This window comes from Salvia splendens, chromosome 13 (genome assembly GCF_004379255.2).
Source record: "Salvia splendens isolate huo1 chromosome 13, SspV2, whole genome shotgun sequence".
Taxonomy (NCBI): domain Eukaryota; kingdom Viridiplantae; phylum Streptophyta; class Magnoliopsida; order Lamiales; family Lamiaceae; genus Salvia; species Salvia splendens.
Genome location: NC_056044.1, coordinates 3,939,998 through 3,958,839, shown reverse-complemented (window position 1 = coordinate 3,958,839; position 18,842 = coordinate 3,939,998). Strand labels below are relative to the sequence as shown.

The 18,842-nt window shown below is 41.3% G+C and overlaps 2 protein-coding genes and 1 non-coding gene across 4 annotated transcripts; 2 read left to right on the top strand and 1 right to left on the bottom strand.

The window, feature by feature from the left end:
* The first annotated feature begins 5,406 nt into the window (after positions 1 to 5,406).
* On the top strand, positions 5,407 to 8,925 carry LOC121762033 (shaggy-related protein kinase alpha-like). Its single transcript, XM_042157779.1, has 13 exons — positions 5,407 to 5,749; positions 6,294 to 6,548; positions 6,623 to 6,715; positions 6,808 to 6,867; positions 6,944 to 7,216; positions 7,320 to 7,394; positions 7,556 to 7,612; positions 7,697 to 7,837; positions 7,925 to 7,975; positions 8,052 to 8,147; positions 8,233 to 8,316; positions 8,394 to 8,496; positions 8,593 to 8,925. Exons 1-13 carry the CDS (start codon positions 5,690 to 5,692, stop codon positions 8,661 to 8,663), a joined length of 1,419 nt encoding a protein of 472 aa, XP_042013713.1. The 5' UTR covers positions 5,407 to 5,689; the 3' UTR covers positions 8,664 to 8,925.
* A 2,285-nt stretch (positions 8,926 to 11,210) lies between these two features.
* LOC121760173 (E3 ubiquitin-protein ligase At1g63170-like) lies at positions 11,211 to 14,270 on the top strand. Of its 2 annotated transcripts, none has more exons than XM_042155795.1 (5): positions 11,211 to 11,895; positions 12,608 to 12,727; positions 12,808 to 12,940; positions 13,476 to 13,640; positions 13,771 to 14,270. In XM_042155795.1, exons 1-5 carry the CDS (start codon positions 11,336 to 11,338, stop codon positions 13,945 to 13,947), a joined length of 1,155 nt encoding a protein of 384 aa, XP_042011729.1. In that variant the 5' UTR covers positions 11,211 to 11,335; the 3' UTR covers positions 13,948 to 14,270. The 2 variants fall into 2 exon arrangements, with proteins under 2 accessions (XP_042011729.1, XP_042011728.1); XM_042155794.1 differs by having other exon boundaries at positions 12,596 to 12,727.
* Positions 14,271 to 14,476: 206 nt separating this feature from the next.
* Positions 14,477 to 14,547, bottom strand: TRNAG-GCC. The gene has a single exon. It is a non-coding gene; the product is annotated as a tRNA-Gly (tRNA).
* Between the last annotated feature and the right edge of the window lie 4,295 nt (positions 14,548 to 18,842).

Genomic DNA, 18,842 nt, shown 5'->3' with positions numbered 1-18,842 from the left:
TTGAATAAATTATCATTTGAATGTTTAATTTTATTGTATTAATCAATGTATTAATTTTTTTAAATATAATATATATATATATATAAATGTAATATATATATATATATATTACAACATATTTAATATTAATATATATATATATAATAATCTATCGGTATACCGGTATACCGCGGTATACCGAATATTCGGTATATACCGCAGATTCGGTATACCGCGGTATACCGGTATACCGTGGATTCGGTATACCGCGGTATACCGCGGTATAGCAAACTTGATACCGTTACCGTACCGAAACACTACGGTACGGTATCATACCGTACCGGAAACTGCGGTATACCGAAAAATCGGTATTTTCGGTATTTTTCCGGTACGGTAAGTCCGGTATTTCGGTATTTCGGTATAATTTCCCACCCCTATTTGAAAGTAGTGATTTACATGGTGAGGAAATTTCGATTTTCTTATGTTTTTATTTTATTATTATTTGGTTTTCTAATTATTTTTAGTCTGATAATTTTAATTTTAATTGAATTAAAATATATAATTAATTGATAAAATAACGTGATTTGTGGCTTGGAAGTGTCCACTATTGCCGTGGACAAATTTTTGTGGTTGTGGACAAAAAAAATGGCTTGTCCACCAAACCTTATTGTGGACACTCTAACACTATTCCGCTATATTTTTTCTCTCTCTTACTTTTTCTTATATCTCCCTTACTTTACCAATTGTAGTAAGAGTAAAACTTGTGTCATTAACAAGTTTGTCTATTTTTTTTAAGACAGAGTGGTTTTAAAATACTCCCTCCATCCCATAAAAATATGTGAACTTTTCCATTTTTGTCTATCCCGTTAAAATATGAACATCCCATTTATGGAAAGTTATCCCAATATATTACTCATATAAATCAAGTTATTATAATTTATATCATCATCAAAACATTAATAAAAAAATGGGTCCCACTATCCACTACACTACTTTAACTATCATTCTCCTCATCTTTCTTACTTACCCAATTTTGTCTTAATTCTCGTGTTATATCATCCGCCGATGTTTTATGGGACGAGGGGAGTACGAACGCTGCTAAAATTCTTTATTATTGTGATTTTTAATAATGCTTTATTATACTCCATCTATCCGCCATTAGAAGTCTCGATTTACCATTTTAATCTGTCTGTCATTAGGAGTCCTTATTTACTTTGAGTATAAATGGTAGGTAGACCCCACATTCTACTAGCTCATTCTACTCACATTTTATTATAGAACTAATACATAAAAAATGAGTCTCACATTCCACTATGCACTTTCCTTAGACCATCCACTACGGGTCTCGCCGGCGTCTCGCGTCCCGTCCCGGAGACAGTGGCGGATCCAGAACCTGAATATGGAGGGGGCGAAATTAAATATTAAAAAATAATATAATTTTTAAGAATAAAATTAAATAATATATTAATTAAAAATAAAAAATAAAAAGAAATACTACTACATTAAATAGCAAATATTTAAACTCCATAAATATTTTAAATATTTATTTTGATATAAAAGTAATAAGAAGCAATAAAAATTACATAAAATAAGTATTTTTTAACTAAAAAAATAATAGTATAACAAAATAATATGTGTAAACTAATAAGACTATAGATTCATAAAGTAATTAAATGGTTTAATTTGGTAATGAAATGAATTGATAAAATAAAGAGAGGTTAAAAGAATAAAAAAATGGTCTTATTAAGGTTTGATCCATGGACCTCTTGATTAAAAGTCCAACAATATAACCATTAGGCTACTAACTATAATTCAACATTCATTGAAAACTCATATTTTTCTATGCACGGAGGGGGCGATTTTTGCTATTTCCGGCTCGATTATAAGGGATATTTAGGCTCTCCGGACGGCCGGGAAGGGGCGGTCGCCCCCTCCTGCCCCCCCTGGATCCGCCGGTGCCCGGAGAGACGGGACCCCGGCGCGACGCGTTGCAGCTTGCCGTCCCGTCCCGCGTCTCGTCCCGTGTCGCGTCCCGTCGAGCCAAGAGACGGGCTGTCTCGCCACGCGCCTAGGCGACGTGGCGCGACCCGGCGTCGTGCGTGACGCCCACTCACCAGCCCGCGAGTGGGCGTCGTCACGTGCTGACGCAATAAATATTTTTTTAAAAAAAATTCGAATTTTAAAAAAAAAAAGAAAAAAAAATTTCTAACGGTAATAATACCGTTTTTTTGCTTGTTTTTTAATTTTTTTGATTTTTAACTAATTTTTTTACTCTATAAATACTCCTAAACTCATCCTCATTTCACACACAACTACACATCTATTCTTCCTATCATCTAAATTTTCTCTCAAATTTTCTCTCAAATTTTCATATAACAACTCAAGATGTCCGGCGACGGCGACGGCAACTACGGCGGTTCCGGCTCCGGCGGGTGGGATCTCAACGCGTTCGGCGATTGGGAGACATGATCAACACATTGGGCGGTTCCGGTTCATCAACGCCGGGGACCCAGGGTTCGGCGACGTCGGGGGGGTACCAACCACCCAATTTTGACCTTGATGCATATGTCCGTCCCTCCGCCCCGCGGTATTCGCAGGGATTATCCCAGATCCGGGAGGATTTTTCCGTTGATCCCACGCCGAGAGTAGGCCGAGGCGGTGGAGGTGGCCGAGGCGGTGTACAACCCCAGGCGGGCGAGGACGAGGAGGAAGAGGATCTAGGCCGGCATCCGTACAACAACCTAGAAACGCTGGCGGTGTACAACGCCTGGATCACCGTCTCGTACGATCCCATCGTCGGGAATCAACAATCCCGGAAGTGTTTCTGGGAAAAGGTCTGCGAGGTCTACCACCAGATAAAGCCGAAAGGCTCCCGCAAGCGCAAATTTAAAATGCTCCGCTCTCACTTTGACCGAGTCGACCGACAGGTCAAAAAATTCTGCGGCATCTACTCGGCCGAAGATGCGCGCTACCAAAATGGCGCCACGGCAACCGACATTTTGACGTCCGCTTTGCGCGCCTACTACCAGGACGAACGTCATCAATTCAGATTTGTTGATGTTTGCCAGGCCGTCAAGGACGAGGAACGGTGGGCCGGCGGTTTCCACTCCAGCTCGGGCTCAACCTCGAAGCGCACGAAGCATACGGCGAGTGGCCAATACTCGTCTGGTGGTGACACCGCTGAGGGCATCAGCAAACCTGAGGCTGAATCCCAGGAGTTTGCGGGTACGGTCGGCGATGCTGGAGGATCCGCGAGTGGGCGCTGTCGGCCGCAAGGGACGAAGGCGGCGAAAGCGGCTAGAGCAAGGAAGGGCCGAGGCGAATCAAGCCAGCTAGCCTCGAGATCGGGCTCGTATGGAGGCTCGGACACACTTATGGTGGCGTACATGACCGCCACAATGGCGGACACTTCCCGCTTCTCGTACGCCCAATTCACGGCCTGGTGGAACGGAATTGTGCATATGGCAGCACAACTTGGCCTTCCGACTCCCCCTCAACCTCGACCGCCTCCGGAGGATGATTAGCCGGCGGAGTAGTTTTTTTATTTTTCTTTAAATTTGTATTTTAAATTATGTTGTGTGTTTTTTTATGTTGTGTGTTTTTTTATGCTGTGTGTTTTTTAATAAAGTGTGTTTGTTTTAATTGAATTGGGTAGGGAAAAAAATAAAAAATGAAATTGAATGAATAGTAATTAAGGGACGGAATAAGAGATGGTTAAGGGACGGAGCGTTGCAGGTTCCGTCTCTTAGTTAAGGGATGGAGGAAAAAAGGACAGTGGAGCCCTCAAATAGTGGTCAAATAGTAGTTAAGGGACGGTATAGAGACAGCGTAGTGAATGGCCTTAATACTACATTCGTCCCACCGAAGATGACCCACTTTCTTTTTTAGTTTGTCACACCCAAAATGACCCATTAATAAAAATAGAAATACATTTATCTCTACTTTATTATCTCTCTACCTAATATACAAAATAAAACTGCATAAAATCTCGTGTAATCCAAGGAATTGGTCATCTTCTTTGGGACAGAGGGATCCTTAAAACCCTTTCCGAACTCAAATGAGAGACTCATAATGGCGAATGAAAATGGGGTACATTTTATATCTATTTTATTTATTAGATACTAGTAAAAATTGTAATTTAATAAGAATCCCAAGAATCATAATCCCTAATCCCAGTGTGGCGTGCTGTCTCGCCAACTTCCCCTCCCCAGCGAGCCCCTTTGCTAGACGAGACGTCCGCTACGTAACTCGTTGCGGGCATGGACTCATCTCAAGCGAGCTCGCAAGTCGCAACCAGCTGCGCTGCGGGTGCCCCCATAATTTTATTAAGACTTTTTTATTAAATTATTAATTGATACTACCTCCGTCCCACAATAAATATTACATTTTGCCGCTCCGTCCCACAATAAGAGTCAAATTTCACTTTTACCACAAATGACAAATAGACCTCACAATCTACCAACCAATTCTACTCACATTTTATTATAAAACTAATATATATAAGTGAGACTCATAATCCACTAAATTATTCAACCCACTTTTCTTTAACATTTCTTAAAACTCATGCCCACACTAAATGTGACATTTAATGTGGGACGGAGGTAGTAGTATAGTAAATAACATAATACTCCTCTTGTCCATAAAAAAAACAGACAAATTTTACTATTTTGGATCGTCCACCAAAATTAACTAATTCTAAAAAATGGAAAGTTTTAAACCAATACAAACCCTACACATCATCGTAAATGTGGACTCTATAATCCAGTAACACTACCAGTACTTTCACCATATTTTTCTTCATCTCTCTTAATTTATCAATTGCGCATTAAAAATTATGTTATTTATAACTTTGTCTATTTTTTTAGAAGGGATTAATAATCAACATTATTACTGTTACTATTATAGTGTAGTAATTTATTTTTCATTATATTATCGTAAAAAAATTGTATTTTTTCTTTAACCTTTTTTACACTTTATTCTTTTCACTAAATTAATAAACATCACTCAATTTAGTTGCGACATAATGAAAAAAGATTAAAACGTAATTTAATTAGGACGAATAGAGTAAGTAATATTATAAAAAATATATTTTTTGAAAAATTAAATATTTCACTGAAACGATTATCAAATAAAATTATTTAATTCGACGTTACAACTAAATTAATCACTCGTTTCAAAATTTGAAAAGGCCTGAAATAAATGCAGGCTAATGAAATCCAGTCAAACTGAAATCAACTAAAAAACACCCCACCAATCCACGCCGTGGGATCGCATCAACAAGGAATCGACGGCGGAGATTCAAAGTCTAGCCATAGGCTCAAATTTCAAAGATAAAAGAAATATGGTCGGAAAGGATGATGATTAGCTTTGAAGCTTTGACTGGAGAGAGGGAGAGATTTCTCTGCCTTTATTTTTCTTTGAATTTCTTTTCCACCTTTTCCCTTTTTTTGGTTTCCGTTTCTCCTATATTTCTCGCTCTCTTTCTCTCTCTCTTCTCTTGTTTGTGTTGTGAACGCAGAAAAGAAAGAGAGAGAGGAAAACAAAGAGAAAACACATTTTCCCCATTTTGCGATTCAGTTTCATTTCCTAATCTGGATTGTGCTCTTTGTTCGGTTAATTTGATTGGAGCTCGAAGAATAAGAAGACATTTTCATCTGATTCCTCTTTGCTGTGATTCTATTTGGATTTGTTAAATTCATATTTTTCGACGATGAATATGATGCGGCGGCTGAAGAGCATTACTTCCGGCCGCTCCTCCGTTTCAGATCCTGTAATTTCTTTTTCTTCTTCTGTATTTCTTTGTGTGCTCATGAATTTTGATTTTATTAATTCTAATCAAAATGTTAATCATTTTTGGAATTATTTGGGATTGGAGAAAATGTTTGGGAATTTCAAAGATTGTAATTTTGGTGGTTTTATTTATATTTGAGCTTTTGATGATTTGTCCTTTTATTAATTGATTCTTTTTTTAGAAGATATGTGACTATTTGTGTGTCTAGAATTATGTTACATTCCTCTAGTGTTGATATGTTGATACGTGTGGACTTGTAGCAAAGTTGAGGATGTTGATAGCGACAGGAAATCTTGTGATTTTTGTGGATTTTTGTTGTTGTCTGTTAATAAGTGGCTCTGAATTGCAGCTGCGTTTTGTTTTTTGTCTATTTTGTTTAATCTTTGAGGATGTGTCTAGTGTATGATCAATAATGCATTGGCACCATATTTGGTAGCATTTGTATGATGGTATCTAGAAATGGAATGCAATGAATCACAAATGCAAGAGCAAATTCTAAAATTTAATGATTTGTTTGGCTCAGGGTGGGGAGCCTAGCACTATTAAGAGGGCAAAGGTGGATCAAGAACTCTATCAGAGGCTCCCGGGTGGAGTAGGGACGGTAGAGAACAGGATGCGGGATCCGGAGCAGCACAACGAGTTAAAATCTGTTGCGAGCACATCTGGCAGTAGTCATGATAGACGAGACAAGCCTGGCTACGATGAGCTTCCCAAGGAGATGAATGAGATGAAAATTAAAGATGATAAGAAGAGAGATGGTCATGAGGAGAGCCTCAAGGTTGGATTTTAATCGTATTTCGATGTTAAATGATGGATACGTTTCTTGACATGGAAATTGTTTGCTATTTCCAGGATGTGGAAGCTGCGGTCGTCAGTGGCAATGGGACAGAAACTGGTCAGATAATCGTGACTTCAGTTGGTGGCCGGAATGGGAAACCAAAACAGGTGATTTGTGCTTACTGGTTGTTGTTGATCATGTTAGCATTTCTTTTAAATCAGCATGTTCTATATATGATTTCGTTTTATATTATCCTTAGACAATGTCGTATATGGCTGAGCGTGTTGTTGGAACTGGTTCATTTGGAGTTGTCTATCAGGTAATGTGGATCGAATTAAGTACTTATGAGAGGCGGTGCATTGTATTATGGTGTCCTAATTTGGTTTGTGGTGTAGGCTAAATGCCTTGAAACGGGTGAATCTGTGGCTATAAAGAAGGTGCTTCAGGATAGGAGATACAAGAACAGGGAATTGCAGGTAATGCAGATGCTTAGCCACCCGAACGTTGTGCAGCTGAAGCATTCCTTCTATTCTACTACGGAGAAGAATGAGGTGTACCTTAATGTCGTTCTAGAATACGTACCAGAAACTGTTTATCGGGCTTCCAGGCACTACACCAAAGTGAATCAGCACATGCCCGTCATCTACGTTCAGCTGTACGTATACCAGGTACTCTCCATTTCTTGTGATTGTTATATTTGTCGTCCGAGTGGTTTCTTGTATGTTGAAACTTCGAATCATGGTTCCCGATGTTTCTGATCTGAAATTGCAGATATGCCGAGCCCTAAATTACATTCATAGAGTTTTTGGAGTCTGTCACAGGGACATTAAACCACAGAATCTACTGGTATGATTATTCATTTCTCTTTATACTTAGAGAACTTTTGTCTAAATCGTGCATCGTTGTTTCTAAATAAATGGAAGCCTTCACATAGCCTCGATGCAGTGTTCTTCATGCTCCTGACAAACCAACACTCTGTTCATTTTCTCTTGTTATTTATGCTGCAGGTTAATCCTAGCACACACCAGCTTAAGATCTGCGATTTTGGGAGCGCAAAGATGCTGGTATGTAGTATCACTTCAGAGTTTGATCGAAATCATACCAATCCATGAAGGTCTCTCATTCAGATTTGTGTTTTTTTGGTACAGGTACCCGGTGAACCAAATATATCGTACATCTGCTCCAGGTATTATAGAGCACCCGAGCTCATCTTTGGAGCCACGGAATACACGACTGCGATTGATATGTGGTCAGCTGGCTGTGTTATGGCTGAGCTACTCCTGGGGAAGGTAGGAATATAACCCCTGTTTGTCTGAGAAACATCTACTTGTGTTAAATTTTGGAATTTAGTCATCATGTTATTATAATGGGTGCAGCCTATCTTTCCCGGGGAGAGCAGTGTCGATCAGCTAGTCGAAATAATCAAGGTATGCTCACACTTTCTGCTAACCTGACGTCTTGCCTCTCGTTGTATCCCGGCCCTCAGCTGTTACTTTGCTGTAGGTTTTGGGAACACCAACGAGAGAGGAAATCAAATGCATGAACAGACACTACACCGAGTTCAAATTTCCTCAAATCAAAGCCCACCCGTGGCACAAGGTTCGCCAACCTTGACCAAGATGCCCTTTCCCTACTATCCAATTTTTCTATGTAAAACCACCATTTATGAAGCTATCTTTTGCAGGTATTTCACAGGAGAATGCCTGCTGAGGCTGTGGATTTGGTGTCCCGGCTCCTCCAATACTCCCCGACTTTACGTTTCACAGCTGTAAGTTTTTCACGTTCAAAACTCATACATACATTTCAAGATCTCGAATATGAATCTCTTGTTTTTTTTTCGTTTAGTTGGAGGCTTGTGCACACCCTTTCTTCGATGAGTTGAGAGCATCAAACGCATACTTACCAAACGGGCGACCACTACCTCCTCTGTTCGACTTTTCACCAGAAGGTGAGTGTTCCTCTCTGCCCACTCCTTTCTTCCCTGAGCGCTAATTATACGCTATCCCTGCCTCTCGGTTGTAACTGTTGGGTCGAAATCTTGCAGAGCTGGCCGGTGCACCTCACGAGCTGCTGGAACGGCTCATTCCAGAACATTCGAGGAAGCAAAGTTCATGAAAGTAAGGAGAAGATGGGTGATGGAGAAATTGAAGTTCATCAAGGGGATGACACGACGGTTCTGTTGAAATATGCAGATATATATATATATATATATACATACATATAAATATGATATAGATGTCCAGTTTGCAGGTGTCCACCTTGTTGATGGAGGCTTACAAACTGGATATGGTTTTATTAGTTTATTTCTTTTGTATTTAGTTCTTTTTGTTCAAAGTTTTGTTCCTAATATAAAAATGAGATTTTTGCGTTTTCTTGATTTCTTCTCTCGTCTTTGAACATGGCTCGTATGTGATGATAGTATCTTGGATTTAACATATCATGTATATTAAAATATTTAATCATTAAGATTTGGAACTTTGTATCAGGTGTATACAACACCCCAAATTATGTAGGGTATTTTAATTTCCATTTAATATTGATATGAGATGTTGAAATAAAATATGATGACCAATTGAAAAGGGACATTGAAGCATTTTTTTGCCGTATGATTAACTATTTCGATAACGATATAGACTCACAATAAAATGATAAAATAATTTAGTTAACATATAGTAGTACTGATATACTTATAAATGAAGATATAGCGAACTACAAAGAGAAGGACACATTGATAAAGTTAGATTGAATCATTACTCATTAGTGGAAGATCAATCATCATAATTATAATCTCCCAATTCATCATATTAGTAACAAACAAAAGATTAATTACCTCAACAAAGAAATTGATCAATAACTTATAGTCTCAATTTTTTGATGTACGAAAATAGTAGGTTTGATTATATATGAGCATATCAAAATTTAGTGCCACTTTAGAGCATTGAAAATTTGAAATCAAATTTGAATTATAAAAAGGTTACTAATTGGCTTATAAAAATCTGAAACAAAAAAAGGAGGTGTTTGAACATTCTAATATGTATGTGTTCATATGTATAGAAACTATACTATTATTCCAATCAAACAGTTTTAATTTTATTGCAATTAAACAACATCATTATATACTCCATATAATAGTCTTTAAAGCTATTATAAACCTATGGAAATACATAAATAATGTACATGGGATTATTTTAATCCACGATAGTCCAAACATTGGGATCTTAGCATGCCAAAATTATATGATTGTGACATTTATTTGAATAAATAATTTTATATATAGGTATGAGTTGGCGCTCAAATTGTAAATGGACGGCTGAGATATACCAGCTTATCTTTTCCTAGTTTGGTGTTCTTCCAATCATGTAATTCCACCTTGAGATTCAAATTCAATTGTTGCGGTAAAGTCAGGTCCATAATAGAGAAACAAATGGTATGAATGATCATGTGTTGTTCTAATAATCACATTGATTATTATTTTTATTTGGGTCATGATAACATAATAGTAGTTTTTTTTCCTTAACAAAACATGAGTTATACGTAAATAGCCCCGTTTCGATTCAGAATTGGCCAAATAATAACGGCTCCATAAATTCTTAGGCGATTCCGAGTTTAAGTACAAAATCGGTAGATAATGAGCTACTGACTTGCGTGTTTTTCCTATTTTATGAACAATTATAAGCTAGCGGATATGTTGGGCACCCATAAACACTGAGCGACTAAGGCTCCACCTATAACGTAAACGTAACCAACGGTGACAGAAGGAGAATTATACAACAAACGATCATGTGATTTCTAAGCACGACTCATAGGCTTCCATCTCCATCGCTGTGTTTGTCAATCAATTCTCATGTCTAGAAACACAAAATCACATAGTTCTACTTTTGACTTTTGTTGGTTTAGTTATCCTATGAGTTAGTTCTCAATTGCTCAAAGTCTTTTCAGGTAGTTGATGAAATAACATATCGGAAAAAAAAGAGCAACACATCAACCAGATCTATGGTAGGCATGAGACGTCAAGACCGGATGTCTACCACATAGTTCTTGTTAATGACTTAATTCACACATGACAATAATAGTTTTTACAGTTTGAAATTTGAGAAAAGTTTATTAGTATATGGTTGCATAACTTGTATTGTGTGTGATTTTAGAATGGAAGGGATAAGTTGTTTATAGAGAAAATCGACGATTTAAAATTTATTGAAATCAAAATTGTCAAATAGAACGATTTGACCGATTCCGCAAATCAAACTTTTTTTTTAATTTATCCTAATAAAATATTATCTTTCTCTCTACTTGATAAAATATTAAAATTATCACTTTTATCTCTATTTTATTACTATATTCAATCATTCAAAATAAAATTTGTTTAAAGAGCATCAGCAGTGGCACGGAGCTCCCCGCAGAATTTCCAAAAATACATTCTACCACGTCATACGGATTTCCCACTGCACTGCCACGTCATACGGACTTCCCACTGCACAGTGGCGGAATTCCCGACAGATTTCTCACAATAAATGGAAATTCCGCGCAGACGTCTGTTGGAGTCAACGCAATGGCGGACGTCCGTCACGGAATTCCGGCAGCCGGTGGGAATTCTGGGCGTGGAGCTCTAACTAATGTATTTAAAAACTGGTCATGACCCACCAAAAAGGTCAAAATAAATTCAAAAAATATCTCACACAAACCCGGATCTGATCTCCTTCTCTGACCGTCCGATCAACCCACCTTCATCACAACGTTCAGACAAAACTAAATCCAATCAGGAATCAGCGCAGCACCGTAACTAAACGATGTCGTTCCCCGCGGACTCTCCGTCCCCTGCCGCCGTCGATACGACGCCTCTACTCTCCGACCAGATCTTCCGCCCCCACCGCCGCCCTCGCTTCCTCCGCCGCCCGCCCAGCCTCCGCGGCGCCGCCAACTTCCTCCGTCGCGCCAGCAGCCAGAGCCGCGCCATGCGGGAGCCCTCCGTCCGCGTCCGAGAAGCAGCCGCCGATCAAATCGAGGAGCGGCAGAGTGATTGGGCTTACTCGAAGCCGATAGTGATTTTAGACCTCGTTTGGAACATCTCCTTCGTGGTCGTCTCAATTTCGGTGCTGATTGTGAGCCGGAACGAGACGCCTTCGATGCCGCTGAGGCTCTGGACTGTGGGTTACGCGCTGCAGTGCCTTCTTCACGCGGTGTGTGTTTGCTGGGAGTATAAGAAGAGGTATTCGGGGCAGAATTTGGAAGGGGGCGACGGAGCTCAATTAGGGCACACTCGGAATTACTCGAATTCCAGCTCCGGTAGTGATGACGTCGAATCTGGCGGTTACTTTTCCGATCACCGGCAAAGTGATGATGAAGCTAGGTACAGTTATCACAATTTTGCGCTTTTTAAGGGGCAATGCTCTCATTTTCACCTGAGTTAAGAGCTTGATTTTAGGGGGCAATGTTCTTATTTTCACTCGAGATAAGAGCTTAATTTTAGGGGCAATGTTCTCATAGTTCGGATGCAAGACAAATTATCAAGATCTTAATTTGTGATTTTGTGATGCTGGTGCCTAGAAAAATTTATACTTTCTCAAGTTTGGGGGATTGGGGATGGGGATTGGAAGATTTATGATTAGTATTTAGATTGTTAAGTACAATTTGGACAGAATAATTTGAGTCAGGAACTGTTTGTGCTTGATGAACTACGAGACGTTTGCATAGCTAGGTGCAGAATAATCATGACTCCTGCTTTGCTTGAATTAGTTGAGAGAAATTTAGCAAAGATGAAAATTGATTTGAGTCCACAGCCACAGTATATTCATGACATTCACTTGTTTAAAGTCGAGAATTAATTTGAGTCACGGTGACAGAATACCAAGTATTTATTCATTGCATTATTTGCTGGTTCTAACAGTTGATGCACTTCACTTTTGTCTGATTGTAAATATCATATTTGAGCCCTGCATTTCCCTAAGTTTGCCTCGGAGTATGATCCAAGAAGCTTTCCGTTGACCTTTTATGCTCCTTACTATCCTAATTACATGATATTTATGATTACAATGTTAACTTGCTGATAGTTTCCTTGACAGCGTTGCTAAACATATGGAGTCTGCAAATACTATGTTCTCATTTATTTGGTGGTTAATTGGTTTCTACTGGGTTTCTGCCGGAGGCCAAAGTCTTCCTAGTGAAGCGCCTCAGCTTTACTGGTTTGTCCGACTACTCTATTTACCGAAGCTATTTATGCTTGTCCCGTGTGTTTATGAATCCTCAACCTTTATCCTTGCAGGCTGTGCATAACATTTTTAGCATTCGATGTGTTTTTTGTTGTCGTTTGCGTTGCTGTAGCGTGTGTTATTGGACTTGCTGTTTGCTGCTGTCTACCTTGTATCATTGCAATCCTATATGCTGTTGCCGATCAGGTAAGTCAAATCGATTTCGCTCTTTCTTGTAGAGTCTAACAAACTGAATAAACTTCACATATTAATTTGAGTGACCTGTTCATATGCTGTATGATATTTTTTGGTGTTACCAACGCCAAAGTGTTCTTAATAAGTTGGGAGAGATAATTTACCCACTCTTATGTGGTGCAGTAACAGTTAATGCTATCTGTGTTCCTAAATGGCTAGAGCAATGGCAAGCAGTTCTAATCTAGGGCGTTATTAGTTGAATAGTATATTACTATATTGATATCCAATAACTTTTGGTGCTTGTTAGTTCTACAATGACCTATGAGGGAACCATTATAACTGCTATTCTATTAGAATCAAATGTACTTTTACTAGAATCCTTGTGTAAAATCCGACAAAAAGACGTGTCCTATACTTTTTGATACTTTTGATACTGCTGCTAATTGTGATGTAAGGGTAAAATGTTCCGCTTCTGCGTTGTGATGGTTGGGACTCAGTGATGTCAATTAATACCAAAAAAGGTGTGTTCTTCATGTTTGTGTTACAGGAAGGAGCTACTAAGGATGACATTGAGAGACTTCCTAAATACAAATTCCGAAGAATTGGTGATTTGGAGAAGCGAAGTGGTGAAATTCAAGGATCATTTGGTGGAATAATGACGGAATGCGACACTGACTCCCCAATTGATCATGTCCTTCCTCTGGAGGATGCTGTATGTCCATCTATTCTGTTTTGCAATCCAAATCGTGTGGCGTGATGTGTCTTTACAGTTTACACTAATATTTAGCTCAGTAATTCATGCATATATAGAGGTGCTATTGAGATTTGGCTTTTATACTCAGGAATGCTGCATCTGCCTCTGTGATTACGATGATGGAAGTGAACTGCGGGAGCTCCCTTGCGCCCACCATTTTCACGTGGCTTGTATAGACAAGTGGCTGTACATGAACGCAACCTGCCCTCTCTGCAAGCTCAACATACTCAAAAATGGCAACCTGAGCGGTAGTGAAGAAGCATGATCGTTGAAAAAGCTAACTCCATCGATCTGCCCGGATGCTGGGTGGGTGGCCCCAACCCTCATGCGAAAGCAAGGCGGCAGATGCCCATTTATGTGATATATCTACTATACATATATATAGCCGCCGTTTGTTGTTAAATATAGTGAATTGATATGGTGTTTGATAGTAGTTTAATCTCAAACCTTATAAATATGAGGTGCTAGAAGAGCTAGCTTTTTTTATTTTCTCATGAGTGTTGCACTCTGTGTTGTAAGAGAAGGAACAACAGTGTATTTATGCCCACCTCATCCCTCATTTTTTATGTAAATCTTTGTTATATTCTACTGAGTCTTGATTTCCCAATTTCCGTGACGAATAAATATACTGTATAATCTTTAGTCAAGTGTAAATAGTAGTACAATGAAAAAGGGATGCATGCTTAAATCGAAACGGTCGAGCTGAACTGAGCATGCTGGTTTACGAATTTTTGGACCATCGATTTCGGTCCACAATCGGAAAAATAACAGTTGAAAAATCAGAAAAAAATTTGTGCACCAGCCGGGAATCGAACCCGGGTCTGTACCGTGGCAGGGTACTATTCTACCACTAGACCACTGGTGCTGCTTGTCATTCTTCTTCTGCGAATATTACTTACTAATAGTATCCGTAGCTTAATTAAGCTAATCGATCTCAGTAAATTATTCATAGCTTAATGTTAGAGCATTCGCAATGGCAGACTTCCCGCCGGACGTCGGACCGGCGTGCCGGATGTCCGCAGCGGATACCTCACATCCGCGGCTTTCCGACGACGTCCAGAATTTTGATTTTATTTATTTATTTTTAAAAAAAGCTCTATATATACGGCTCATTGAACATCATTTCATTCGCACCACTTGTTTTAACGAATTTCTCTCTCTCTCTCTCTCTACTTTTATTTCTTTTGAAGATAAATGGAGCACGATAGTGATTCTTCCGCCACGAGTGAGTCACAAACGCCGACGTTTCCCGTTAGTGGTGGGGGAAACGCCGGCGGAACTGCAGGGATGTCCGGGATGGTGCCCGGAATGGTGCCGATGATTCCCCAACCCCAAATGGCGGGGATGATGCCCGGGTACTACAATATGTACCCTTAGTGTGTAGGGATGGGTGTGATGATGCCCAAAATGCCCGGGGTGAGTGGAGGGATGACGGGGATGGCGCCCAGGATGATGGGGGGAATGATGCCCGGAATGGCAGCTGGGGTGGGGGGAATGATGCCTGGTATGATGCAGGGCACGCCTACCGCTGCGGGGGGTAGCAGGCTGAGGTCCCCCAATAACCTGGGGACAATGTCTATCGCCCCTACATGGATTTATTGTCTAGCGATTCCCTCATGAGTACTAATCTGGAGACTCAGTTCACCGGTCAGGGAGTCTCCCACTGAGATGCCACCGGCGGTAGGAAGGTCGAAGAAGAAGGGCAAAGGGAAGTGCAATGGCACTACCTCGTCCTCGCGTGCGGGGGACGAGGGTGGGGTGGGGGCCAAGGTGGGGGGAGAGGAGGCCGACGAGGGAAGGAGGACCATCTGGAGCGTGGCGGAGTGCTTCGCGCTGGCTCAGGCCTGGGTCGGTGTAGTCGAGGATCCCTACATCGGGGCTAACCAGCATATCGACAGAATGTGGTGGCTCATTAGCTAAAGCCACCTCCAATTCAAAAGCCAGGTGGTAAGCCTCACGATGGAAATCAATGTCGGAAACAGTGGGAGCGGCTAAGGAGGTAGCTCAGCCGATTTGCCGGCATCTACCAAAACAACCTCCGCACGACAATCACGACATGTCAGCCGAGGATGTGAAGAATCTGTCCATGCAACAGCACCCCGATAGGTCTTTGAAGTTCGGCGAATTCAAATATTGGGAGGTCTATCTTGTGGTGCAGACTTCCGCCAAGTTTAGTGCGGGTGTTGAAGCTGGCTGGCCGAAGCGGACGAAGATCAACGCCTCCGGCGAGTACAGCAGCAGTGCCGGTTCCCATGATCTCCCCGACGCCGAGGCAGAGTTCCCACCCCTCAATCGTCTTTCCGCCGCCGTCGCCCAGTTGGGAAAAAGACCGCGATGCGGATGGCTAGGGGAAGCGCCAGCGGGTCCCACGAGGTCTAATCGGAAGCTCCTTCCCAGCTCAATCCCGAGCTCACCCATCTCGCCCGCGTGTAGCAAACGCAGCGCCTGCTAGACACCATGGACAAGTGGCATGCAGCGACTAACCCCTTAAACAAGATGATGCTGAAGGATGTCATCGACAGTATGAGGCGCGATTTGGGGATGCCACCCCTGCCCAGGAGTGACGCCGGGACTGGCACCGGGGACGACGAGGAGTGAGACGGGGGCCGCGTTTGTCGAAGCTTTGGGGTGTAATTTTTATTTTTAACTATGTATTTTTACTAAATAATTATGTATGTTTTTTTCTATTTAAATAAAATCGTTGCATTTTCCCCATATTCTTGTTGAAATTTTAATTCCGTAAATTACATATTTGTGAATTTGTAAATTTTTATTATTGTGGATGTCCGCCGGGATGTCCGCCATTGTGTAGTGGGATGTCCTTATGAAGTGGCAGTGCAGTGAGAGGTTCTTATAACGTGGCAAAAGGTGTTTTTAGGAAGTCCGCCTGAAAGTCCGGCGGGACATCCACACCATTGCGGATGCTCTTAGCACTTAGCACTCATTCTCCCAGCTAACTCGTTTCTTGTGTTATATTCTCGAACTTTTGTGATGGACAAAATACGTTGTGATTGTGATTCTCGATCTTGCAAGTGCTGGATGGAACAACTGGTTTAAACATGCTTCCACAAGCAAGCCAATTCAATGATGTAAAACATCTCACTCTACTGCTGATCTTTTTTCTTGTAGTTCGTTTCAGAGGGTATTTGGCTAATCTTATTTTCGATATATTAGAATCCATCGTCGACTTGAGCCCCACTCTGATACCATATTAGAAATGGACCACTCACCCCTTAAAAGGCCTTGTAAGAGGGATGTTTATCCACAGTTATATAGAGAAGCTAGGATCATCACCAAGTCGATATGGGATAAGATTTAAGAGTTTTAAAGCATCCGCAACGGTGGCGCCGTAACCCGCGTCCGTCCGCGCCGCTGGACGGACGTGTCTCGCCGCCGCTGCGCTCGCGCTGCTGGCACGGCGCTGCTCGATGCATCGAGCAGCGCCGTGCCAGCGAGCAGGTGACGTGGCGGCACGCGATTGGGCAACGACATAGTCGTTGCCTTTGAATATTTTTTTTATTTAAAATTCGTTATATAATTATAAATAATGATAAAAAAATTATTTTCCAAATCCCAAAAATATTGCCGTTTTTTTGCCCATTTTTCTGAATTTTTTGGAATTTTTTTTATTTCCCCCCCCCCCCAAAATCATCTATAAATACACACATTCATCATCCATTTATCACATCAAATCATCTCTCATTCATCTCTCATTCATAATTCTCATACAAACTATCAACACATTCATCCCTCACTCAAAACCTCATATGGATTTCACCTATCTCATGGCGGAAGCGGAGCGCGAAGAACAAGAATACTACGAACAACATCGTGCCGCTTACGAAGCATATGTCGCGGCAAATACCCCCGCTCCTCCTCCTCAACGAACTAGATCAACTCGCCGCTACATCCATCGGGACCGGGAGGGAGCCCACGAAAGGCTCGTTGCCTACTACTTTGCCGACCAGCCGCAGTTTCCGGCAGATTACTTCAGGTTTTCGCATGTCAAAGCGCTTGTTTATGCGAATTGTCAACACATTGTCCGCACGTGTTGAATTCTTCCAAACAGGTCCAGATGCAGCCGGCAGGCAAAGTATCACGCCGTTGCAGAAGTGTACGTTGCCATCCGACAAATCGCTACTGGGCAAACGGCCGACATCTTCGACGAGTATTTGTGTATCGGTGAGTCCACTGGAATCCTTTGTCTAAAGAAATTTTGCGAAGGCGTTCGTTCAGCCTTCGGGGATGAATTCCTTCGGGTACCCACCACCGATGATTGCCAACGGTTGCTTCGTCTTCACGAATCAGTCCATGACTTTCCCGGAATGCTTGACAGCATTGACTGCATGCATTGGAGGTGGAAGAATTGCCCGACTGCTTGGAGGGGGCAACACTTAAGCGGTCACAAAGGCGGCGGCCCAACACTTATCCTTGAGGTGGTCGCCGACCACCGCCTATGGATTTGGCATGCATATTTCGGCGTTGCCGGAGCCAACAATGACTTGAACGTGCTCTATTCGCCACCCCTCTTCAATGATGTGATGAATGGTGTAGCACCGACGATCGACTTCACCGTCAACGGAACTACATACCTCGCCGATGGTATCTACCCAAGGTGATCGACTTTCGTGAAGACGCTCAGCAACCCGCACGACCCGAGACGGGTTCTTTTTGCGCAGCGTCAAGAGTCCGCGCGGAAAGACGTCGAAAGAGCCTTCGGGGTCCTTCAAGCCCGATTCAACATTGTGAAGGCCCCGGCTCGGCTGTGGTACGTGAATAATATCGCCGACATCATGTTCACGTGTATTATCTTACACAACATGATTATAGCCGACGAAGGGCCGAGGGCGGCTAGCTTCTACGACGAGGATGAAGCAGGAAGCTCAACAGCGAGGTCTCCCCCACACCGAGGTGAGCATAATGGTTGTCCAGAGGATCGAGACAAGGCACACAATGTGTGATACCCGAACCCACATTCAGCTACAAGACGACCTATTCAAACACATGTAGGCGAAATTCGGCAACGAGTAGTGGTTTTTTTAATTTTTAGTATTTTAATTATGTAATTTTTAATTTTTAGGATTTTAATTATGTCGTTTTTATTTTATTTGTCATTTGTAATATTATTTAGGTTTTTTTTAATGAATTTTAGTATTATGG

Bases quoted from the DNA above. Each gene is read 5' to 3' on its own strand.
- LOC121762033 (XM_042157779.1), top strand. From the start codon at position 5,690: ATGAATATGATGCGGCGGCTGAAGAGCATTACTTCCGGCCGCTCCTCC. The intron at 6,868-6,943 runs GTAATGTGGATC...TTTGTGGTGTAG, and splicing joins CATTTGGAGTTGTCTATCAG to GCTAAATGCCTTGAAACGGG. The intron at 7,217-7,319 runs GTACTCTCCATT...CTGAAATTGCAG, and splicing joins TTCAGCTGTACGTATACCAG to ATATGCCGAGCCCTAAATTA.
- LOC121760173 (XM_042155794.1), top strand. From the start codon at position 11,336: ATGTCGTTCCCCGCGGACTCTCCGTCCCCTGCCGCCGTCGATACGACG. The intron at 12,728-12,807 runs GTTTGTCCGACT...TTATCCTTGCAG, and splicing joins GAAGCGCCTCAGCTTTACTG to GCTGTGCATAACATTTTTAG. The intron at 12,941-13,475 runs GTAAGTCAAATC...TTTGTGTTACAG, and splicing joins TATATGCTGTTGCCGATCAG to GAAGGAGCTACTAAGGATGA.